General features: G+C 40.7%; 1 protein-coding gene across 1 annotated transcript in view; it reads left to right on the top strand.

The window, feature by feature from the left end:
• LOC148674169 (bone morphogenetic protein 1-like) overlaps positions 1–21,499 on the top strand; it is a 79,258-nt gene that overhangs the window by 38,870 nt on the left and 18,889 nt on the right. Inside the window, exons 3-7 of the mRNA XM_088624039.1 lie at positions 2,428–2,571; positions 8,155–8,272; positions 9,641–9,819; positions 10,561–10,666; positions 19,398–19,522. Coding sequence (XP_088480165.1) covers positions 2,428–2,571; positions 8,155–8,272; positions 9,641–9,819; positions 10,561–10,666; positions 19,398–19,522 — 672 coding nt within the window. The remainder of the gene's footprint in view (positions 1–2,427; positions 2,572–8,154; positions 8,273–9,640; positions 9,820–10,560; positions 10,667–19,397; positions 19,523–21,499) is intronic.

The following is a 21,499-nucleotide window of genomic DNA, read 5'->3' as shown; positions in this document are numbered from 1 at the left end:
TTGTTGCTTGTCAGTGCTTCCCACTCAAGCCAGCTGCTGCAAATGGGTTGTTTCTGGCCTGTGTCCACTGGGCTCTGAATTTGTGTGAAGTGTACCAGGTTAAATTGATCACATTGATTAAAATGCTCAAACTGATGCTTTAATGCTGCAGTGAGCCCTTCCCAGATTTATTATCTTGAGATTCTCTGATGTTACAAAGAATATTCTAAGTGCTTGTAAGTTCTGTAAGCTGCATTCAAGTGCTAAAGATTAATTTGACTTGACTCAATTGGGTATTTCGTTAGACCGCTGTTAGAAATGATTCTTAGGTTAGTGAAATTTCAGGCATCCTGCTCCTGTATTCCACTTGTAGCCACTATCTTATAAAATCAAATTCTGATTCATACTGTACACCATATCCCTGGATCACATAACTGTTCCTAATGCACACCATTAGAATTGACTGAAGAGGGTTAAATACCTTCTGTCTCTGCCACACGAATTGAGCCTGTTCTTCCTGGAATTGAGCAGCCTGTTCTCCTCTATGGCACTGTGACAGTTTTCTGCATTGAAAAATAAGTATGAAAAGTCAAATGACATTTTGGTCATGGAGTCTTCTGGTCCTAAAGAAGACTTGAAAGTCAGAAACATCATATTTTATTCTTTATTTTTCATTGTGGAATTCATTTCTTCTTGCTCCTCTCTAAAGCCTGACATGAAAACTATAGGAAATTGATCCACAGATTAAGTCAGATGCTGCAGAGTGCTTCTACTGCAATCAGCTCTGCCTCACCAACACTGAAACATATAGTTTGGTCCTCCAGGCTCTGTAGCTCTTGTGACTGTCTCTGCAGTGCTGAGTGGACAAAGTCTGTCAAAGCACAGTTGAGCAGGTAATTATAATGCAGTAACTCCTGTCTGAGTTTGGCCTGTGACTGCTGCCCTACTCCAGCGGTGCAGGGGGGTTTCAGGAAGCACGTGGCTTTTCGGAAACCTGCCAGCTTTTCCTCTTTCAAGGCTGGTGTCACCCGAGCTCCGTTTATCTGAGCTGAAGTGCAGGGCTGCACGCTCGCAGGGCCTGTAGCAGTGCTGTTTTGTCTACCTCTTGTATCAGTTTTGATTAAGCTCTTTCCTCTGCAGCTAATGGCCGTGTCAGCCTCACCCCCAAAAAAGACACTGCAATATCGCTAGGAAATTTGAGTCCCCTGGGGCAGAGGTATTTTTCTTTGTTTCCACCTCTGTTTTGTGTTATTTAAGGAAATACTGAGCATGTTGCCTTATCTTGATTGATTGTGGCTTGGCTGTGGTTTCTGAGAAGGATGTTGTGTTTTGGCAGTTAGCTCACAAAGTTGCACAGTTACAAACTCTTCATTGTCCTTTTTGTTTTTTTAAAATCCATCCATCCATTTTCTGACTTCTTCATCCAATTCAGGGTCTCATCAAGCAGCGGGTGCAAGGCTACACCTTGGACCAGGTGCCAGTCCACTGCAGGGCACAGACACAAACACCGACACTCACACCAGGGCAGTTTTCTCAGAAGCCAGTTAACCCACCACTATGTTTTATGACCTGGAAACTGGAGCACCCAGACCAAACCCATGCAAATGCAGGGAGAACATACAAACTCCACACAGACAGCACCCCCAGTCTGGAATTGAACCCAGGGCCCCTGCATTGCAAGGCAGCAATGCTAAAGACTGCACTGTAATGCTGCCCAGAATTCTAAATCATTACATTTCAATGCTTGAAAGAATTTAAATACTTAGTCAAATATAATAATAATAAAGCACATATTATCAGATGGTTATTTATGGTTATTTATTTTTTTGTTCACACCGTTTCAGGCAGTGGTACTGGTTGTTATCCAAAGTGAATGAATGTTTATTCATTTATTGAACACAGTCATGTCACGGATAAATATGTTTCATTCACAGTGGTGTTAATGGAAAAGTCACGCTCTTGGAATACATGTTTACAGGGCATTTACATCACGTTGTAAATATGAACCTGAAGCTGAACACTCAATAGTGGGAAGTATTACAACCAACAGAAATGAAAAAATATGGACAGTAACGGGAGGTGAAGCCAGAAATATGCTTGCGATCTTTGGTGCATTTTGTACAGTTAATCGACTTGTGCTCTTTTCGCTATTTTGCTGTCTGTCAGAGGACTATAAGGAGGAAACTGAACTGTTGGAGCTGGCCTATCTCCCAGTAAAACCATTATATATAAATAAAGACAAAACAAATAGAGAGCTTTGCCAAATGAAAATGAAGGGCCTTCCCATAGACATAAAGTGTCTGTGACTCAACAGCAGGCGCAAAAAAAGAGCAGATGCAAACAGAGCAGCTGGTTTGGTGGTGGGATTTTTTCTTCAAATTGTGGCCATGCGGTAACTATACAGCAGCTTTCGGGTGTAATGAGCTGTACTCTCTCCATCGCGCACAGGGGCTCCAGCGGACGAAACCAAGGGGGACACCAGGCGGCTGAGGAGGCGGGCGAGGAGGCGGGGCAGGAGGGCGGCGACCTCGAGGCCGGAGAGGGTGTGGCCAGAGGGGGTCATTCCCTATGTCATCAGTGGCAATTTCAGTGGTGAGCCCTTTCCAGACCTTTTTGTGGCCCTGCACGCTGTCCAAATCTCCCATTTCTCCTTCTGTCTGGTTGAGCTTGAAATGCAAAGCACTCCCCCATTCCAAATGTTCCTGTCTGTTGAAAATGCGTGTTTTGCATGACTGCACCTGAGCCGCACTAGAGTATCTCGAAATCAGCAGGGCATCGGTCGGGCTGCTAGAGTTGCTTTTATGCTGGATCGACCGATATTCTGATATTGTATCACAGATATTGTATGTTAACATGAGAGTGCTCAGGAGCTTAATCCAGCACAAATGTCCTTTGACAGCCTTATAGTCAGTGGAGTGTTATGGCCGTGTATCTGCTTGTCACTTGTGAGAGTGGTGTCAGAACAGGGGTCGTAACGCAGTTCCAGAGGGATTGGTATCATAATACTTCTAACCAGGCTCTGAGTGATTAATAGGTGACTGTACACCTTTAAGGAAGTGAAAGTCTTGTGTAATCAACTGTAAATCCTGTGTATGAATATATAGTTATGAGTCTAATGGTTTGCTTATTGCTAGTCCTGTAACACCAAGTGAAAATGTATATTTGCAAGTCTAGGACACTTGAAGTTTAAAGCAAAGGTAGCTTAGAATCAGATCCTAAGGACCCTATAGCCTTCTGAGGTTGTGGCAATTTACAAACCGTTAAGTGAATGAATTGACTCAGTAATTTTAAATCATTTTTGGGTTTTATAGAAGTTATCATTTTCAAGTTAGTTGTAAAGATTGTAGTAAAAATGAAATATACACATTTTTAGCAACTGAAAAAAATGACTGCAATGGACTGCAATGATAATCAGACTACTGGGGTAAGGTCTAAAATCGCTCTAAAGACACCTGTATTTCAACAGCTATAATAACCTAAAATTGTACTTATTAATTGCTACTAACAAATGTAAGTAATAAATTAATGAAAGAGAAGAGTTTTAATGCAGTACCCAATCAGTTTGTCTCTCTTGTTCTAAGATATTTTCTGTGACGGTTGTTCGTTCTGAACAGATGGTTTTTGCTGGGCCAGCTGCTAGTCCCAGGAAAAAGCTTCAGACCCAGCTTGTTGCTGAGAAAAGTGATGGGTAGAGCATAACATTCTTGCAAGGTTTCTCATGTTGTGACTCAGCTGTTGGTCATTCCTGCTGCCAGCTGAGGTGAGGTTGTGTGTGGTTACGGTCTACAGGCAGTGAAGGTAGTTAAGGTGTAAACTGGTCCCAAAAACATTTTAAACCATTGCTGATGGGGTTTTGCAAGATACAGCATTTCCTGTGAAGGATGGTGATCATTGGCTCAGAAAAAGAATTGTTGAATGATCAATTCTTAAATAGACCAATCAGTTTATTGACTGAAATCATTGAACTGACAGGACAATTAGAGATGGAAAGATGGTATGAAATTGTAAGCTGTATGCAAGTGTTAAATATTGAATTCAGGTTTTAATCATAAATATTGAATTAATGCTATACTAAAGCTCAATGAGATTTACAGGGAGTATCTTGATCAGTGACACAAACTACCAGATGAATTCATTCAGTGTGTAATTTTCCATGATTTCACCATTATCTATAGCTATAATCCAGACATGGTATTCCATGCTTCACACTGGAGAAATGAAATGGCATAGAGAATTGAGCTCTAGAATAAACCATTTTTATGACACCATAGAGACCTATTGCAAAAGGCACACTTATTTAAATTAATATTTTGAAGTATTAAAACTGATAGGGTAGTATTAAATTCATGTTATTATCTCGGGATAGAGAAGTAACAGACATTCTCTACATACTGTCTAAGAAACAAGGAAGTGTACCCAGCCCTAAAACATTAAAATGGGCAGCATTCCCCAATGCAATAATGCTGTCCAGTTTTCATGTATTGTATGAAATTCATAAATTGTGAAAGTATGTCTTTTGTGTTCCTCATCAAGAACATGACCATGACTCTTTAAAGAGCCTGTTAACATCTTTGTGTTCTTGGTCTGGCAAATATTCACCGCTTGTGTCCTGAGTCAAGAAAATAAAAAAACAACGAATCTTTGAATCTTTCTAATCAGTTTGAAGCTGTCAAACCTGTTCAGTTTGATATATTTATACAACAGTTTTGTAAATGCTGTATGAAACTGTCGATCTTTGCTGCCTTGTTTTCTAGACAGTATCTAAAGAATGTCTATTACTCCACCACCTCCAGATAATAACATCAATTTAATTCTCTCCCATCAGTTTTAATGACTTGAAACCACGCACCACAGGTTGGACAGAATGCTTCACCACGATTAGTGACTCCATCTTGAGTGGGAATCACAAGCTTCTGTTTACCTCAAATGATGTCTCAGGAGATTTAGTCATGTTTCAAAATGTGGTTCCTTATTAAGTTCATGAAACTTATCAGAGTTCAAATTGGGCATACTCCCTTATTCATTTAATGTACAGTAGCTTATGTGTTATAGCAAATGGATACATATAGATCCCCTCTTTTTAAAGTTAATTTAGCGTTTATCACAAAGAGCTTCCAACAGGGGCAGCTAAAGGAATTCTTCATTTAGGTGAAAATAACAAAAAATAAGGATTAGACTTCTTTCTTAAACACTCAAACAACAGTTGTGCCAGCATCCAAAATGTACTCCAAACAGGAGGTGTTACTCACCAGAAGCAATAAAAATCCTATATAATATGGTGCTAAATTATTAAAAACAGAGAAACTGAACAGAATATGTTGTACATTTTCATTATATTACTTAAATGCTACTATAATTCTTAAGAAAAGTAAATTACTAGTTACTAGTTATTATTACTTAAATTATTTAAGAAAATTTAAAAAGCCACTGATATAAGAGGTTTTCAGTCATGCATGCCTTAATATTAAGTCTTTATATCTTCCCTAATATGTATTAATCACGTTTCTTTTCTCAGATGTGTAAATGTGCCTACTTTTGACCTGCCTATTACACTTTCTCTCTCATCATCCTTACGATATTACTGTAAAAGGAAATGTAGCAGTTTTAGCAGAAATGCTTGGAGGAAAATAAATATGCAAAACTTAAGAGGTCTGCTTTGATATTCACTGCTTATAATTAGGAAAGGCCTGTATAATCCTTTTGTAGCAAAAAAAAGTGACCGCATAGACTAATTACACTGCAGTCAGACAAGAAAATAGTACTTTCTTTTTAGGCCAGCACTAGTTAAGTGTTTGTGATTAAGAAGCTGTACTGAAAATGTTTCTTTCCAGCCAAGATCATGAGAGTCATGAATCTCATGAAAGCATGGTGGCCAAGCCCTGCTGTCTTGTTAACGAGATTCCTGCGTGGACTAATTAACCACTGAAGTGTGCCCTGGTTTGGAATGAAGGTGCATCCCAGCAAAGAGGTTCATCATCACTTTTCAGCTCAGAAAAAGGCACGAGAACAAGTCAATGGGATAACAAGAGAAAATTAGGGTTTTATTTGTCTCAGTATTCTGAATACTTTACTTTCAAAATCTGTCCTCTTGGAGTATAAACCAACCTCAAAAGACAAAGAACTATAACAGAAAATATAACTGTGAAGACTTATAAAGAAACAAGTGTCACAAATGAGTTCAACTTGCAGAAATGCCTTACAAGTGTTATGTAAGATTTAAAATGTGAACATCAGAACATATTTTGTAAACACCTTTACTATAAGTCCAGGGTCATACATGATACACTTAACATATAATGTAAGTGTTCTTAAACTCTATCCATAAGCTTCATCTAGAACATTTTTATCTGGATGTAACAATAAATTAATGAGTCAAATACACATTTTATTAAGAAAAAAATATTTTGACTGTTATTGCAAGTCTGGGTTGTGAAATAAATATCCAGTGGCTTCATTTCTACACCCATGCTGTGTCAGCCGTGCCTGCTGAAGAAAAACTAATATAATTAAAGACTTGCTAGATTAGGATAAAACTAAATGTCAGTCACCTTTTATTAAAGTTTCCTGAAAGCTGAAAGGGAAGAGGTCTTCACTGTGGTGGAGCTGCCTACTGTTGAGAACTAAGTGGTCTGCTCTATAATAAGAACCTTTGATGGGAACTGAGACCATCAGAGCTGTCCCGAAACCTAAGAATTCCAAATATAGTATCTAAGTGGTTTTTGAAGGCTGCTAGTGTGTTACATCCATGCATCTGTGTGGCTTGTTAGGGAGGGACAGAGCTCAAGGGACATTTCCAGGGAGTTTAGTGTAAGATGGGTAACTCCCAGTAGCAACATTGCATAGAATGTACTTTTTAAGACCTAGGAACATCCATCTGAATTTTTACGAATTAGGTAATAAAATCTTTGTTTTCTGGAAGTCAGAACTTTTTGTGGGCAACTTGGATATAAAATGAAAGTAAACCTAATGCCATTTATTATTTTGTAAAAGGGTGTCCATAAGACCTTTATGAATCACAAATACTTCATTTAGTTGCAAGTTAACCTTAAAACTACTTTCATCTGAGGCAGAAAATAGACATTTAAACATATAAAATGACAAAGCGGATTGACCAGAATTCAGTGGTTTGTGATTTGTGCTAGATAACCATGAATTGCATAGAATCCATGAGCATTTTGTTTAACTGTTGGGCATTTTCCAGCTTTCTGGGAACTATTCCGAGATGAAAGCAAATTGTAGAGGAGAACACGGTGTACAAAACTGTGACAACATGACAAAGATCGAATTCCACTATATGCACCAGGAGTGTGTAGTGTAAAGTTCTCAAAGGTTGTTATTATCAAATTGTATGCATTTTATTATACCCCTCAAAATACGACCATCATTTTAAAAACTGTGTCTTGAGATTTCAGAAGCTAGGTCAGGCTGAGCCTGCTCTCTGAGAGATCTCATAAGGAGAACCAGATCCCTGCTAGATGTGGTATTAATAGCCCAATAGGTGGCGCTTTTGCCTCCAGCCCAGTAATTCAGAAAATGATAGCCTTTTATGGTGACCAGGGACGCTGTTAAATATTAAACCCAGGCCCTGGCTACTTGGCCTTTATCCCTTGGCACTTTTTGAAAGCGCAAGGGAGTTAATCCTGGAGTAATGGCTAATTGCAGACTAGCCTTCCTAAAGCTCTCTCTTAATTGAGGAATTGAAGCGATTTCTTGCTTGCTGTGAGAATGCTGCTGCAGATGCAGAATGGCTGTTGTTCATCACCCTGGGAGAATGGAAGCTACTCTTCAGTGCTGGGTGAAGTGGTTCTGCTTCATTATATGTAAAGTACTTGCAGATCCTTTGGGATGAAAAGAACTATATAAATGCAAAGAGAGATTATTGTTCTTGGTACAAAATGAGCGGTTAGTCATTTTTTGGCTGTTATAACATTATGGGAAACCCTGGGGCACATTAGTCACTGCTGCCTGTATTGGGACATGTAGCGGAATAAGAAGTTAAACGCTAAGAAAAAGTGAATGTTACTAACTACCTACCTTGATATCTGGGATGTGCTTTGTTTACTTTGCAGAAACACTGCGAGCAGCGACAGGAACGTACCAACCAGGTCAGGAAAGCACTTTGGAATTCGACTCTTAATTTCTTACCTCGTTTTTTCTGCTTTTCTTTTCGTTCAGGCAGCCAGCGAGCAATATTCCGACAGGCGATGCGCCACTGGGAGAAACACACATGCGTGACATTTATCGAGAGAACGCTGGAGGAGAGCTACATAGTCTTCACCTACCGCCCGTGTGGGTGAGTCTGCGGTCATTTCCTCTGGCGCAGGATTCCAAAAGGGCCAGAGCATGAGAAAGGTTACCATTGGATGTGATCATCCATCGTATCTGATCTCCAGCTGCTGACTTCATTGAGTCATTAACCACAATATTCCCTTATTTTCCCCGTACCCTACTCCCTCCTTATTCAGTCCTCAATTTATTGTTGTGGATTTCTTCTGTTTTGAAGTAAGTCTCTCCAGAGAGTCTGCTGGTCAGTGCTGAAAAATGCCAGGCCCATCTTTGCTGGAATTAGTGTGGTTGCTGGTCTGGAGTCTTTGCACATTTTCTAAGGAGCTGAACAGAGAATTCTAGAAAGGAATCCCTTGTGTAAATTACAGTATATGGCTTTGGAACTATAAATGTATGCAGTCTGTTTTTGTTGTCAGTATTTTCCATTACTTTAACTTTTTCACAGCGATGCAGAGTAGAAGGAAAAAGGAATTGTGTTTCACTGCGACTCAGACTCAAATATTCTGCATACAAAACAGTGGGAGTTGGTAATTTCAGTAGTACCACTGCGTATTTTCCACTTTAATAAAATCAAAGGAAAGCCTTCGGAGTTCATGGCTTGGCCACGTCACGTTAACAGTAAATTAGAGAGTAGGCTCCCTTTGCTGAAGGGTGGAACATGTGTTAACTGTCACAGCAGTGTGCCGTGGGACAGAGCGTTAGTCCATAACGTCCCTTAGTCCATAGGCAAAGTCACCATACTGTTCTAATTGTCTTTGCCTTTTCTCTCTGTCTTTTGGGTGTATTCCAAGTGCTTGTCAAAAATCTTGACACAGTAGCACTGGAGTTGGTTTGAGCGCTCATAGCTGCTGTTTGACATTCCTCAAAATGATTTTATTAGTGTCCTAAAGTGCCCTTCCTCTTAAAGAGAGACTGGCTGAGCTGCCAGCCTGAAATCCGTGTAGCTCAGGGTGCTCCAGCCCCATTCCTGGAAGGCCGCTGTGTCTACAGGATTTCGAGGTCTCGTTTCGGCGGCAGGACCTGAGGGGCAGGGGAAAACTGTTCCATTGATCGAGCTAAGCCACTAACCAGCTGATGAACTTGTTAAGAGCTGCGCTGGAATGAAAGCTCCCAGACTCATTGGCCCTCAACCAGAGCAAGGATTGGACGCCCCCTGCTGTAGCTGTGTAAGAGACTGCAAAATGGTGAAGATCTGATTCCACAAATGTAACCGTTCCCTGAAGGGTTGCATTAAGTCATTGAGGGCCCAGATGGAAGTTGGGGGGGATTCTGGGGGGGGATCAGATTTTGGAAATCTTCCGTATCATCCTTCACTGAGGCCGCCATTCTCTTCCCAACGAGCTGAGTGAGTCCCCTTGCCTCTTCCCTCCTGCAGATGCTGCTCCTATGTGGGCAGGAGAGGGGGTGGCCCCCAGGCCATCTCCATCGGGAAGAACTGCGACAAGTTTGGCATCGTGGTGCACGAGCTGGGCCACGTCATCGGGTTCTGGCACGAGCACACCCGGCCCGATCGAGACGAGCACGTCAGCATCATTCGGGAGAACATCCAGCCAGGTAACCATGGTGACTCCTCCTGCGGGCTGAGGTGCGGAGTGGGTACGGGATGGAGTCACTTGTGAACACATTCCTTTTTTAACGGTGTGTTAGATGAATAGAGAAGCGAATGTGGAGCCGTGGTTAGGGCTCTGGGTTCAAATCTTGGGTAAGATACTGCTGTTGTACCTTTTAAACAAGTTACATCACCTGAATTGTTCTACTCCCCAGCTGCATAGGTGATTTCTGCTTTGTGTCAAAGCCACAGCCAAATCAATATATAATATAGGTAAAATAAAAAGCAGAATCCTTGGCCTATGGCAGTGCATGTTAAGTGTATAAATGTATCACTATATTGTTTGCCAGTTATGGTATCTGTATCTAAGTGAGATTGGTAGCAATGCAATGAAAGACTATAGCATTTTGTCCAGGGCCTGTGGCTGTCTGTGTAAGGAAACACTTCTCTTTCTCAAGCCGGAAACTTCGGCCTCCTCTGTTCCTGTTTCCGTGTTGTGGTTTTTTTTTAAATCCCAAAACAAATCAAGGATATTATATTCTTGGAACTTTTCTCGGTACAATAGTTCACATTCAGTCCACCACAATGCTTTTTCATAGCATGATAACTGAAGAGATACATAATGTTCCAAAAATAAGCCAAATAAGTTCATAATAATTGAATCATATGTCCGTGTGTTCTGCTGGCTTTATAATCTTTTCATCTGAGTGCAGTATGGTTTTCTACATTTTCTTGTCCTCTGACAGGCCAGGAGTATAACTTCTTGAAGATGGAGCCGGAGGAAGTGGATTCCTTAGGAGAAACCTATGATTTTGACAGCATTATGCACTATGCCAGGAACACATTCTCCCGGTAGGTGTCCAGCATCCCAGATGTGGAAAGCTGTACTCTCTGGCAAATTCTAGAAAAGGAACCAGCAGCATATCATGGTAATCATGTGTTAAAGAGGGACCTTGATGACCCCCACACATTTGTAACTCCAGAACATCGCCACATAGGTCTGTGACCTAAACATTCTTTAACTATCGTGGCCTTTTTTAGAAGTTTCTTGTATATACATTGTGTTTAAAACAGTGTACATTGTGATGACTTTATACAGGATAAAGTATAGCAGAGCTGGTGTATGTATTGGTGTCACAACATAGGTTATCTATGCAATGAGCGACAGGTTCAGAGAATCCTGCATAAATGATATGTTTCATTACTGCTGATTACTGATTAGATTAGTTTAAGTACAGTTTTTTTATAGCAAGCGGTTCGATAACAGGAAACTAAATGTGATCCTAAATGGTTACCTTGAAGAATTGAAGACTTTTGGTAAAAGAGAGACCTTTGTAGAAATAATGTTAATACATTAAAAAAGGAATCATGATAATAGCACTTTTTTAGATATTTAAAGAACATTGAGACTATATTAAATTGTAAGAGAACATGTAGCGCTTTAGTCTTTTCTCAGCATTTGGCATATACAGTAGTTAGAATAAAGGCCTGTTTGTCATTCATTGCCTTAGGCCAGCAGCAGAATTTGAACGCTTCATGTGAACCAGGGCTCGTCTCCAAATGTACAGTATTCAATTGTTTCTGCTTGGGCATTTATTCAATTATCCACTGCTGCTGTGCTATTGTTCCTCCTTATGTTTGTCAAATTGTTAACTCTGCTGAACAGTTTCTAATGGGAATTTTCAAACTACTCATTGCATCGTCCTTATAGGTCTTGTATTTCAGCTTCTCAAACTACTTAAAGAAGTAAGTCAGGGGCCACAGGTCCTTGTCTCCTCAAATCAACAGCATCTTTAGACTTAATAAAAAGGAATAAACTGATGTAATTAGCACTAATGTAAGCTTTCAAATTGGGTCCAGAGTTTCTGGCAAAAAAACTCCCACATACTCACAGGATTGTTGTTCTTGAAGACCGGGATATAATAAGAAAAATGTATTTATGGCAACTAGAAAACCTAGTGCCTAGTGCCTTTAAACCATAATGATTTTGTTGGACAACACTACAACACTACAGAGCACCCTGACGAGGCAACAGCAGTTTTTGTTGGCCAGCAGGTATGGTCTCTGGTTTTTGCCGTTATAATTTTGGCTGACATTTTCCCCTTGTCATCAGATATCTGACTAGAGAAAACGTCTGAGTTTATTGGTAAGTTGTTTAATTAGATTTTGAAAAATACACTCATTTCCAATAAGAAACACATTTGTACTGAATTATACCTTTGCAGAGTGCTGTGAATAATTGTTTTTTTTTGTGAATAATATGCAGGTAATCGTTAGGGGAGTTCATTATAAACAGCTCAGTGACACTCTTAATATAGCTGATGTAGTACAGGTTGCAAGGAACTTGGAAATAACCTGGAAAACATAGCAGTTACTGAATTGATCCTTAATTCTTGCTTCTGTTGAAGTTTGAGTAGCCCTAGTGTAGTGCCTTAAAGCCCAGGAAATCTAGAAATGTGCATTAATGTAAAATGCAGAACAAATGTGGTGTTAAACTATCATAAGTGAACTGTAAGCTGAATCAATTTCGGTTAAGTTTGAAATGAGTTAATTCTGAAGTATCAGGAAGTTATTAATAATTGGAAAGTCTGATGATATGCATAAAGATCCACAAGCGAGCTTTCCTGCCCGTGCTCCTGGTTTTGCCATCTCCCCCACAGTCAGCCTGGTGTCGCCCGAGGACGAACTTTTGTCCCATCTTTTAAAGACCGTTTGCCATTTCCTGAAAATACCTACATTCATCAGCAAATCTGAAATTGGAGACGATGGCCTTGGCCTGAAATATTCGATTATGTGGAGCCAAATTCGCAGTAACGTCCCACCGGCCTCCTCCGTTTAAGAACCGAGTTGAAGGCGTTTCAGGGGAAGGGAGAACAGGCTGGGGTGGTTAGGTGTCCTGGAAAAGAATGTTTACAGTCTTCAAGGCTCCTTATCTCACTCAGCTCTTTTCCATGAGCTCTTCTCAGGTCCCTCCCAGCACGGCCTGCTGCAGCATACTTCAGTGACTGAGTTATTACTGTGTCTGCTGCAGAGCAGCATATGATCCTACCCGAGCTTTTCAAAACTTCCTTTCCAAATTCCTTTTACTGATATCTGATTTATTACAGACTTGTACGATCTTTTAATTGACTTTCCATTTTCACTGGAACCCTATGTGCGGTCTTGAAAGGAGCAGCTTATATCCTTGGCATTACGTTGTTGTTTAGTTACCTAATCTTTGTGGGCTCTCTCATGTTTGACCTTTTTTTCTATTCTTCTTTGGGTTGGGTTATTCTATGGTGAACAAATGTCAAGTGCCTGCCCAGGTGGAATATTGCTCATGAAAAGACTTGGGACCAAGGAGTGTTTAGGGGGGAAGGAAATTAGTGTTGCAAGAAGCATTCAAGCCCACTGAGGAAGAACGACAGTACATCTTTTAAAAAGCAGCGAAAAAAATATATAGTATATATCCACCTATAGCTGAGGTGTGTTAAGTGGCATACCAATAAGTCCTTTCCATAGTTAACATTGTGGCAATCTTTTATAAATAAAAAGTTTGAAACCGGTTTCACTTTTTTTTTTAGTAGTCTTCGCTGATGAGCTAACTTTTCGTAATGAAGCTGTACAGAGTGGCTACTTTTGAACTGCAAAAGTAGCCACATACTGCACATACCTTAAACGACTTTATATTTTGATAGAATTAATGTTGTATATAATTGGACGTTTCTTGGTGTTTGGATGATACTTTTTTAATATTTTTATTATAAATGATAATGGTGGCTGTGGCCCAGGTGCTACTATGACTGTGGCTGCATTTGTTATTATTTTCAGCAGTTATTACTCTGCAGCAGGGCTTGGGCCAGTGCTCATGCTGTTGCAACAATTTACTGCAAAATGTGTGGATAGAAACATGGTGTAGGAACATTATGCATCTTCACGTAGCGTCATCATAACCTGTACCTGACCTCCAACATGTTTTTAAAAAAATGCCAGATTAAATTCTTCACTCAGGAACTGGCATGCATGCTGGGGAAAGTGACCCATGAGGTTGGAAACTGGCCAGTTGGCTGCTCTGGCACTCTGATGTTACTCTCTTTTGTGACATTTGTCCTCACCTGGAGGATCAGTTTAAGCAATTTAATGTACAAAAAGGCCCCCTTTAAGATGCCAGTCTCATTCACTTAATCCTTCCCTGCTTGTGAGGAGCAGATTGTGTGTGGGTATAGTCCTGTTCACACCAAGCCATTTACAAAGTGTACTGTACATTTAATATTGGCCTAACTTTGCAGCATGATTTCAATAGAAGAGGATGGATTTTATTTCACAAGCTGGGTGGAGACTGAGATATCCTTAAATCTCACTCGATTGCATTGGTTTCCAGAAATAGTTTTAATTGATAGAGGTATGGCCACATCACGTTTGGCTACCACACAGACTGTGGCATCAAAGTCAACGTTTCTTGTTTAATCAGCCTACTTTTATGTGTGAGTTCCCATTTTCTTGTGTGTTGTCTCATATTGCTTTAAATGTTTAATGAAATGTTAAAGAAAAGAACAGCATGCATCTTCTGCCTGGCATATACATGTAGACCACACTGAACAGGACAACATGGCAAAGATAATTAGAGATCTGCTGTTGGATGTTAGCTACTGAAACTCTGAATCTCAGCCATTTGACACATGCATGTTAAAAGCATTTGCCAGTGTCAAATATTTGATGACACTTGCCTACAAAAATCAAACTGTAGGTATTGTAACATAGCTGTTTAAACACTTGCAATATACTGTAGCCAATACATTGCTGTGACTGACATGATTTAGACTGAGCTCTGTACATTTCAAAGCAATATTATATTTTGCATAATGTTTTACCACATTCTTGGTTTTCAAAATAAATATGGCATACTGTATTGGTGGTGGCACATTTTTATTTTAAGATTTTTTTTTTAATTTCCAAGCAACATTGTATTGGTTACTTCCTCAGTAACATGGCAGTAGCCATCAGACTGCTTTAATCAAATTACTCATGCTGTGGGTGTCAAATGTGTCTATCATTTGTTCCGGACCAAGTGATAATTTGCGGATTCCTTGATTCGTTTAAAACGTGAAACGCATAATTATAAGCGCCGCAGAACTTTGAGAGCAAGCCAGAGACTTGCTCAGAAGTCCCACTGGTAAGCAGGCACCGTGTGGTATGAAAAAAGAAGGAGGTTTCATCACAAGTGTCTCATTTATCCCAAGCCAGACAAATGGTGGCTGGTTCCTCCTAAAAGCATGTTGACAAATAGCTTTTTTTGGTGACTTTTGCTGAAGAGGTTTTGCATTGAACAGAACAAAAAGAATTCAGACAGGGGAGGTGCTTCAATTTGCCTTGGCTGCAAAAGACCAAGCAGAGGCTGATCCTGCACCGAAAAGTACTTTCACACCAGGAGAAGACTTAAACAGTCGAAACGCTGGGCCTTTATTTTATTCCTTTCTTCAATATTTCACATATGTTTCAGATATTATGACAATAGGCAATCTGCTTTTATTGAAGTCTCTCCAAATATATATATTTTTTGTATTGTGTAATTAATGGACTGGCTGGAGAGCCCATTACTTACTCTGCTATATATCACATCTCACCAGCTATTGTTTAGGACAGAGGAGACATTTAATTGGGTGATTGAGGTTTGTAATGGTCAGAGCAGCTACAACAGCAACTTCTCACTTGCATATGTCTTTGATTTGGGCTGTGCAAAGCGTTACTTTTCTTTTTTCTGCCTGTGCCCCTCCCCAATTATTTTTTAAGTGATGTCGCCAATATGAGAGCTATCCTCTAATTACACTCAAGCTGCATTCATCTAGTTAAGGAGCAGGTTAAGGTTTATTCCATGCTGAAAGGAAAAGAAAAGAAACAATGTTTTGGCTGTGGAGCCTTCCTCGGGTGTGCCTAAACGTTGTCTCTCTTTTCTTTTCCTTTCAGCATGGAATAAACCTTAACCTGCTCCTTTGCAGCCCATGCATACTGACACTGCCACCTACTTGAAATTCATCTAGTTATGAAGACTTGGTGGCGGAGCTGTTGCTGGTTCAAATCCCGCGGCCGGCAGAGGGGTCCTACTCCGTTGGGCCCCTGAGCAAGGCCCTTAACCCCAACTGCTCCAGGGGTGAAAAAAGTAATTCCTAATGCAAGAAATTGTATATGGCTAATAAAGTGATCTTATCTTATACTTATATCACCCCAGGTCGGTGTCTTCTGAATAAATTGGTTTTATGGGATTCAAGTGAAGGCCTTTTTTTAACATATTCATGCTCATGTAGTCTGGACCACACCTGAAACTCCAGAAAAAGACAGCAAAGACCCAGTAAAAGATTAACATGAAGAGAAGTTTAAAATGGTTAACTGCCAGTGTTTGTAAGATGACATTTGTTCAGTGTCTTCAGAATGCCGACAAGAGTTGGTCAAGACTTTGAGTTTTGGCTGCATACAGTTCTTACAGAGAAGATGAATAAGAATCATGCTGTCTTTAAGGAAATGTTTAAAGCACCACCAAATACGATCAGGAATGTCAATGTTCCTTCCTGGATTGTAGTCTGTTGCCCAGTTTTCCCAAGCTGTTTTCCTTGCCTTTTCCCACATGTTTGGGACAACACAGGCTGACTGTACACACAAGCACAGAGAATGACTAGCCAGCTTGTGATGATTACGGGTTTCTTGTAATATGAGAACCAGCTGTGTGGAGGGAGTTTTTTTTTTCTCTCCATCGCGCTCGCAGTTTCACGCTGGAGGCTGTCTGAGCTGGATTGTGCAGAGCTCGCAGAGAGCAGACTGAAAACAGGATAGTGTGTGATCCAGCGAGTGCAGAGGGTTTGTGGAAAAATTGGCCAATCTAGAAGGATTTGGACTGAACCTCATTGGAGATGCTGGTTCAGTACAGTCCTTCCAGAAACAGCTGCATGTGGGCTTTGGAAAAGACACTTGGAATCCTTTCCGTTGTTTAGAGGATCCACAGTTTTTGGAAATTTAACCATATCATTGACTGACCCGAGCTGAAGTAACGTTTATGTGTTGTTATCCTTTTGAGATTTCCTTTTTTATATATCTTTTAAATCCTTGAGTGGATTCATTTGCATGTTCTGTAGACTCCACAGACAGTTTCTGTAGCTACAGGCTGTTTTGCACTAACTGGGGCTTAGTGCCAGGAGGCCTTGTCCAGACTATTTACTCTTACTGCTGTTATGTCCTTCGTTTGTCCCGGCAGCTCTCGTCATTACCAAAAGATTATAACTGAGAATCGAGCATGACTGTATTAAAGTCTCTGCTCTACCTAATCAGCAGGACACACCCTTAAATAGTGCTATGTGCAACAACTAATCATTGTGATTAAACGCAAAACCTTTTTCACGAGCATCTCAGCCTCTGAGAGCTTTCTCCTTCTCTTCTCAGAGCAGCCCAGTCATACATCACATTGATTGTTTTGCTGTGACACCTCTATTAAGTGCGCCATTTAACCTAATTCACCGTTTTATCTGTTAGGGGAGAGAACAACAGCGTCCAGATTCTGGCAGCACTAAAAGAAACATTGTAAAGTTTCAAGGAGAAATGCTTCGCACTTCACTATCAAGCATCTTGAATGAAGTGAGGGGGGTTGTGGGCATCTTGCTTAGTTTACATTCCTAAGCAATCTGTTTGAAGCACATTTGAGGTGTCTGACATGCAATGTCCTGCTCTGTTATCTTCAGTGTTCCATGGTAATCTTTCCTTTTGCGGGTCATGATCTGGAACTTCCACCAGGGATCAGATTAAACTAGGGTTTTCCTCTTGTTTCATTTTCTCGCTCCTAGCCCAGTACATAGTGTCTGGCATTATACTTTTGAGGAATTTCATGGATCTGTGCCTCTTTACAACATTCATTAACCAGCATTGTAAATGGGGATATTGTTTGACATGATTATATGGCATCTTCATATTTTAAAAGGTTTGTCAGGCTTTTGTTTATATCTGCTTTTAGGGTTTTGCTTAATTAGCTTTGAATTGATCGTCTCTGTGGGAAGCCCTCATATGGTGTTGGCTGTTGTTTTAAAGATTTCATGGATGGCGGTGATGAGTCGAAGTGGCTCCTCAACAACAGAAACAGGTCCTCTTGTCTCCGTCTTCCACACATCCTGAACTGTTTTGGATAGTTTTTGGCCTGTGAGCAGAGCAGGGCCAAGTCAAATAAAGATCTGCCAAAGTGTCTTTGTCTCTCCTGAAACCAATTGGAGTGCCGTGTTCACCATCAGCCAATGGGCTGTTTCTGAGAGCCAGCAGGAACTGTTTAAACTGTTAGCTCAGAGGCCCCACTGTTTGCACATGCCTGGAGTTGATGAGCATGTCGCCATGGGAACTGAGTGGGATCAGACCCTCGCTCAGCCTGGCAAAAAAAAGACTACAAAGTATCAAAATGTCAAGCTGGAACAGCAAGTGAAAAGACCAGAGCCTTCTGGTCCTTGTTTTCTTGTGTAGTACACATTCCTTTTAGAGCTCCAGCTCCCCAGATCCTTTCCCAACCTTGCCCATGCCAAACTGAATTCTGGGCTTCTTCAAGCTTCAGCTGGTTCCTTTGCGAAACAGGCAAATTCGAAGCTTATAGGACCACCTAGGTCCTTCATTGAGAACCTGGCTTGAGTTGTTCCTATAAGAGAACTGGTGACTCCACATCTATGAGTGGTCCGGCACCTTTGGAATATCATTTGGATCAGCATATGCAATGACAATTTATAGTCCTTAAGGGAGTGTTATTGTAGATCGAATTTCTGTCCATGGAATATACATTCACTGTCGGAATTCCATTTGGGGAATGGCATTGTTTTACAGAAAGGAGAATTATTGTTTCTTAAAGGACTGAAGGAAGGTGGTGTTAATGGGTTGGCTTCTTTGATCTCAGGTTTCCTCTGTAATAGATAACATATCACAGTGCTAGAGATGGATTTTTCTGGGGAAAAAAAAGAAACTGACTCCAAAATATGGTCTTTGTTTTTGTGTACCTTTTGGCACACTAAGTTGAAGATCTGAATAAAATCGGCTTAATCTCATCAAACAAACAAATCTCCCAACCCTGTTACTCTGAATGTCTCCACAGGTGTTATTCTCTGGCACTGGTTTGCTTTGGCAGATGTCTTGCGCACTCAGAATTAAACTAGTCACAGCTCGGCCTACTGAAGCGCACCTGGGAGAGCTGGGGTCAAAGAGTGCGTGTGTAGTTTTGGGTTCTGTGTGCTTTAAGAAACACCATGGTTGCTCAAATCATAGCTCTACCGAAAATGGAAATAGTTTGAGAGAGAGGATGTAGCCCATAAACCTCATATAAAAAATGTATAAAAATGGTATACTACTGTATACCTTCCTAAAGGTCTTTTTTTGGCTCTTTCTGCCTAATAGGAGGGGAGGGGAATCCCAACAGTCTTGTCCTCGAGACTTGAGACAGTCTATATTTACCCACCAGATTGTGTAGTTCTGGGGAGGTTGTCAGCCGCTGTTGGAATGTACTGAAAGATAATCCCAGGTCTCTCTCTCCGTTTCATTTTGCCGCTTTTCCCCCATTGTTGACTTTTCCTTATGGTTTTCTTCTTCTGTGACTTAGAGGGATCTTCTTAGACACCATACTGCCTCGATACGATGTGAATGGAGTGCGGCCTCCCATTGGTCAGAGGACAAGGCTCAGTAAAGGCGACATTGCACAGGCACGGAAGCTGTACAAGTGTTCAGGTAAGGGTGACTGCTGTTTCCCAGAGAAAATTCACAATTGCTCCAGTAAAGAAAGAATCTGCCTTGTGTTCTTGGAACCTGAGAATACCTAACTTACTGTGCATTTTAATGGGCTTAATGGCCTGAATGGCCAACCGTCTAGAAGTGTAACTGTTCTTATTTGCCAAGCTGTGATGCCGTCTGCCTGTTCTGAATCATCCTGAACTGTAGCTTGCTATCTTGGAGGTGTAAGTATGGAATTCAGTCCTGACTTTGTCAGCACTGTGCACAACTCTGAAAAGGAATATATTTTTCCAGAAAGGAAAAAGGTTAAAGAAATCTGAAAAAAGTCACCATATTTTTTTTTTTGCCTGTAAAGAATCTAAAAATAACATTAGTCATTTCTTGACAGTTGTCCATAACTGTATGTACAGTATGGCATACAACTAGTGTGGCATACAGTACATCTTAGAATGGATTTCCCTGCGTTTTTTTTTTTTCTGCCATAATGTCACGTTTCCTGGCATCGGAGAATGACTCTGAAAACATCTTTTTTCTCCCAAAGAGGATTGCGGACATTTAAATCAAACATAGGATTCCCTTAGTCTCTGGAGAAGAAGCCTCCCTTTCAGGGCTGTTTTTTTGAGGGTAAACAAGACTTCTGTCTGAAACTTATGGTTGCTTGCCAGGGGTGGAATTAGAGTGGAGTTTGTACAGTGGAAATACATATCCATCAACCAACTTTCCACCCCCTGCTTTAAACCCGTTGTTTTGTAAGAGCTGATAGCAGGAAAGTGGCAGCAGCTGGCGGTGATGAGACACCGTTTCCCCGGTAACAGTATCCGTGTCCCCCTGGATACATGAGAGAATGTAAATAGTGCACTGTGACAGGAAGTTTACCAGTGCTTTCTCAGAAGCAGGCAAATTAATAGCTTGCCCTTGGACGAGTGAAGGATCGCTCCTCTCCCTTTTCTTCCAAGTTACGCCATGGAGGGCTGATTGTGGGAAGTGCAGGAGCTGGGAGCAAATCTTTTCCTGTCACTGGTGACAGTGCCTGTGAATGCTGATTGCACCACAGTCGACGCACTCCATGTCACAGACTCAGGAAAAACAAAATTGTCATTTGACCCCATGATCTGTTTCTCTAACATCAGAAACTTTTTTGGGGAGATTATCGTTTGTTGCTGTTTGTTTGTTAACAGGATGACAGTCTAAAGGAAGTCCTTGTTCCAGCAGCATTTGTGTAAAGACGTGCCTCCTGTTCTCAGTCTGGACTACCCCTCATTTCCCACTGTCCTCGTTCTCATGCTTCACTGTCCAAGCTGAAGACATTCATGGAATTGACCTTGTCAATACCTTCAAGGATTTTGAATACTTGAATTATGGCACCTTATAATTTACCCTATAGTTGCCTCCTTTAATTTGGTGCACACAGCCATGTCATGGCCATGTCATGTTCCAGGGACTTGGAACTTTAAGTATTTCAGTTTCCTAAATAATGTTTGTGTCTACCTTTACACCAGTGTTATCCAGAACAGTAGTAGCTTTGGTGTCTTCGTCTGTAATATATTTAATACAGTACTTATTACCTTTTATCACACATAAAAGGAATTGCAACAAGAATATTTTCATAGTGGGGTCCTTTTGAGCATCACACTGGACATTTTTTTTTGGACAACCTATTGAGGGGCAAGAAGAACTTGTGGATTTTATTGTGCAGCAACACATTTTTTTCCCATCCAGACTTCTTTCGCTGTTATTTTCCTTCTCACCTCCTGGTTTCCATCGTGCTGAGCTCTTGCGTCCAATGTAACTGCCTGCCTTTAATCTAATTAAACATATGGTTACAGACGTTTCGACAGCCTGTGGAGGGAAGTGCGAGCTTCCATCTGCCATGGAGACAGTGAATGTTTAGACTCAAACTTAGTTCCAGACTTAAGGGAGATGCTGTTCAGCCTTGGTGTGATAGCAGATTGATAATTTAATTGGTGTGCATGG

The sequence above is a fragment of the Lepisosteus platostomus genome, chromosome 3 (genome assembly GCF_059453375.1).
Source record: "Lepisosteus platostomus isolate fLepPlt1 chromosome 3, fLepPlt1.hap1, whole genome shotgun sequence".
In the NCBI taxonomy this organism is placed as follows: Eukaryota; Metazoa; Chordata; class Actinopteri; order Semionotiformes; family Lepisosteidae; genus Lepisosteus; species Lepisosteus platostomus.
The sequence above is the reverse complement of the archived record's forward strand: the minus strand, read 5'-3'. Positions and strand labels throughout refer to the sequence as shown.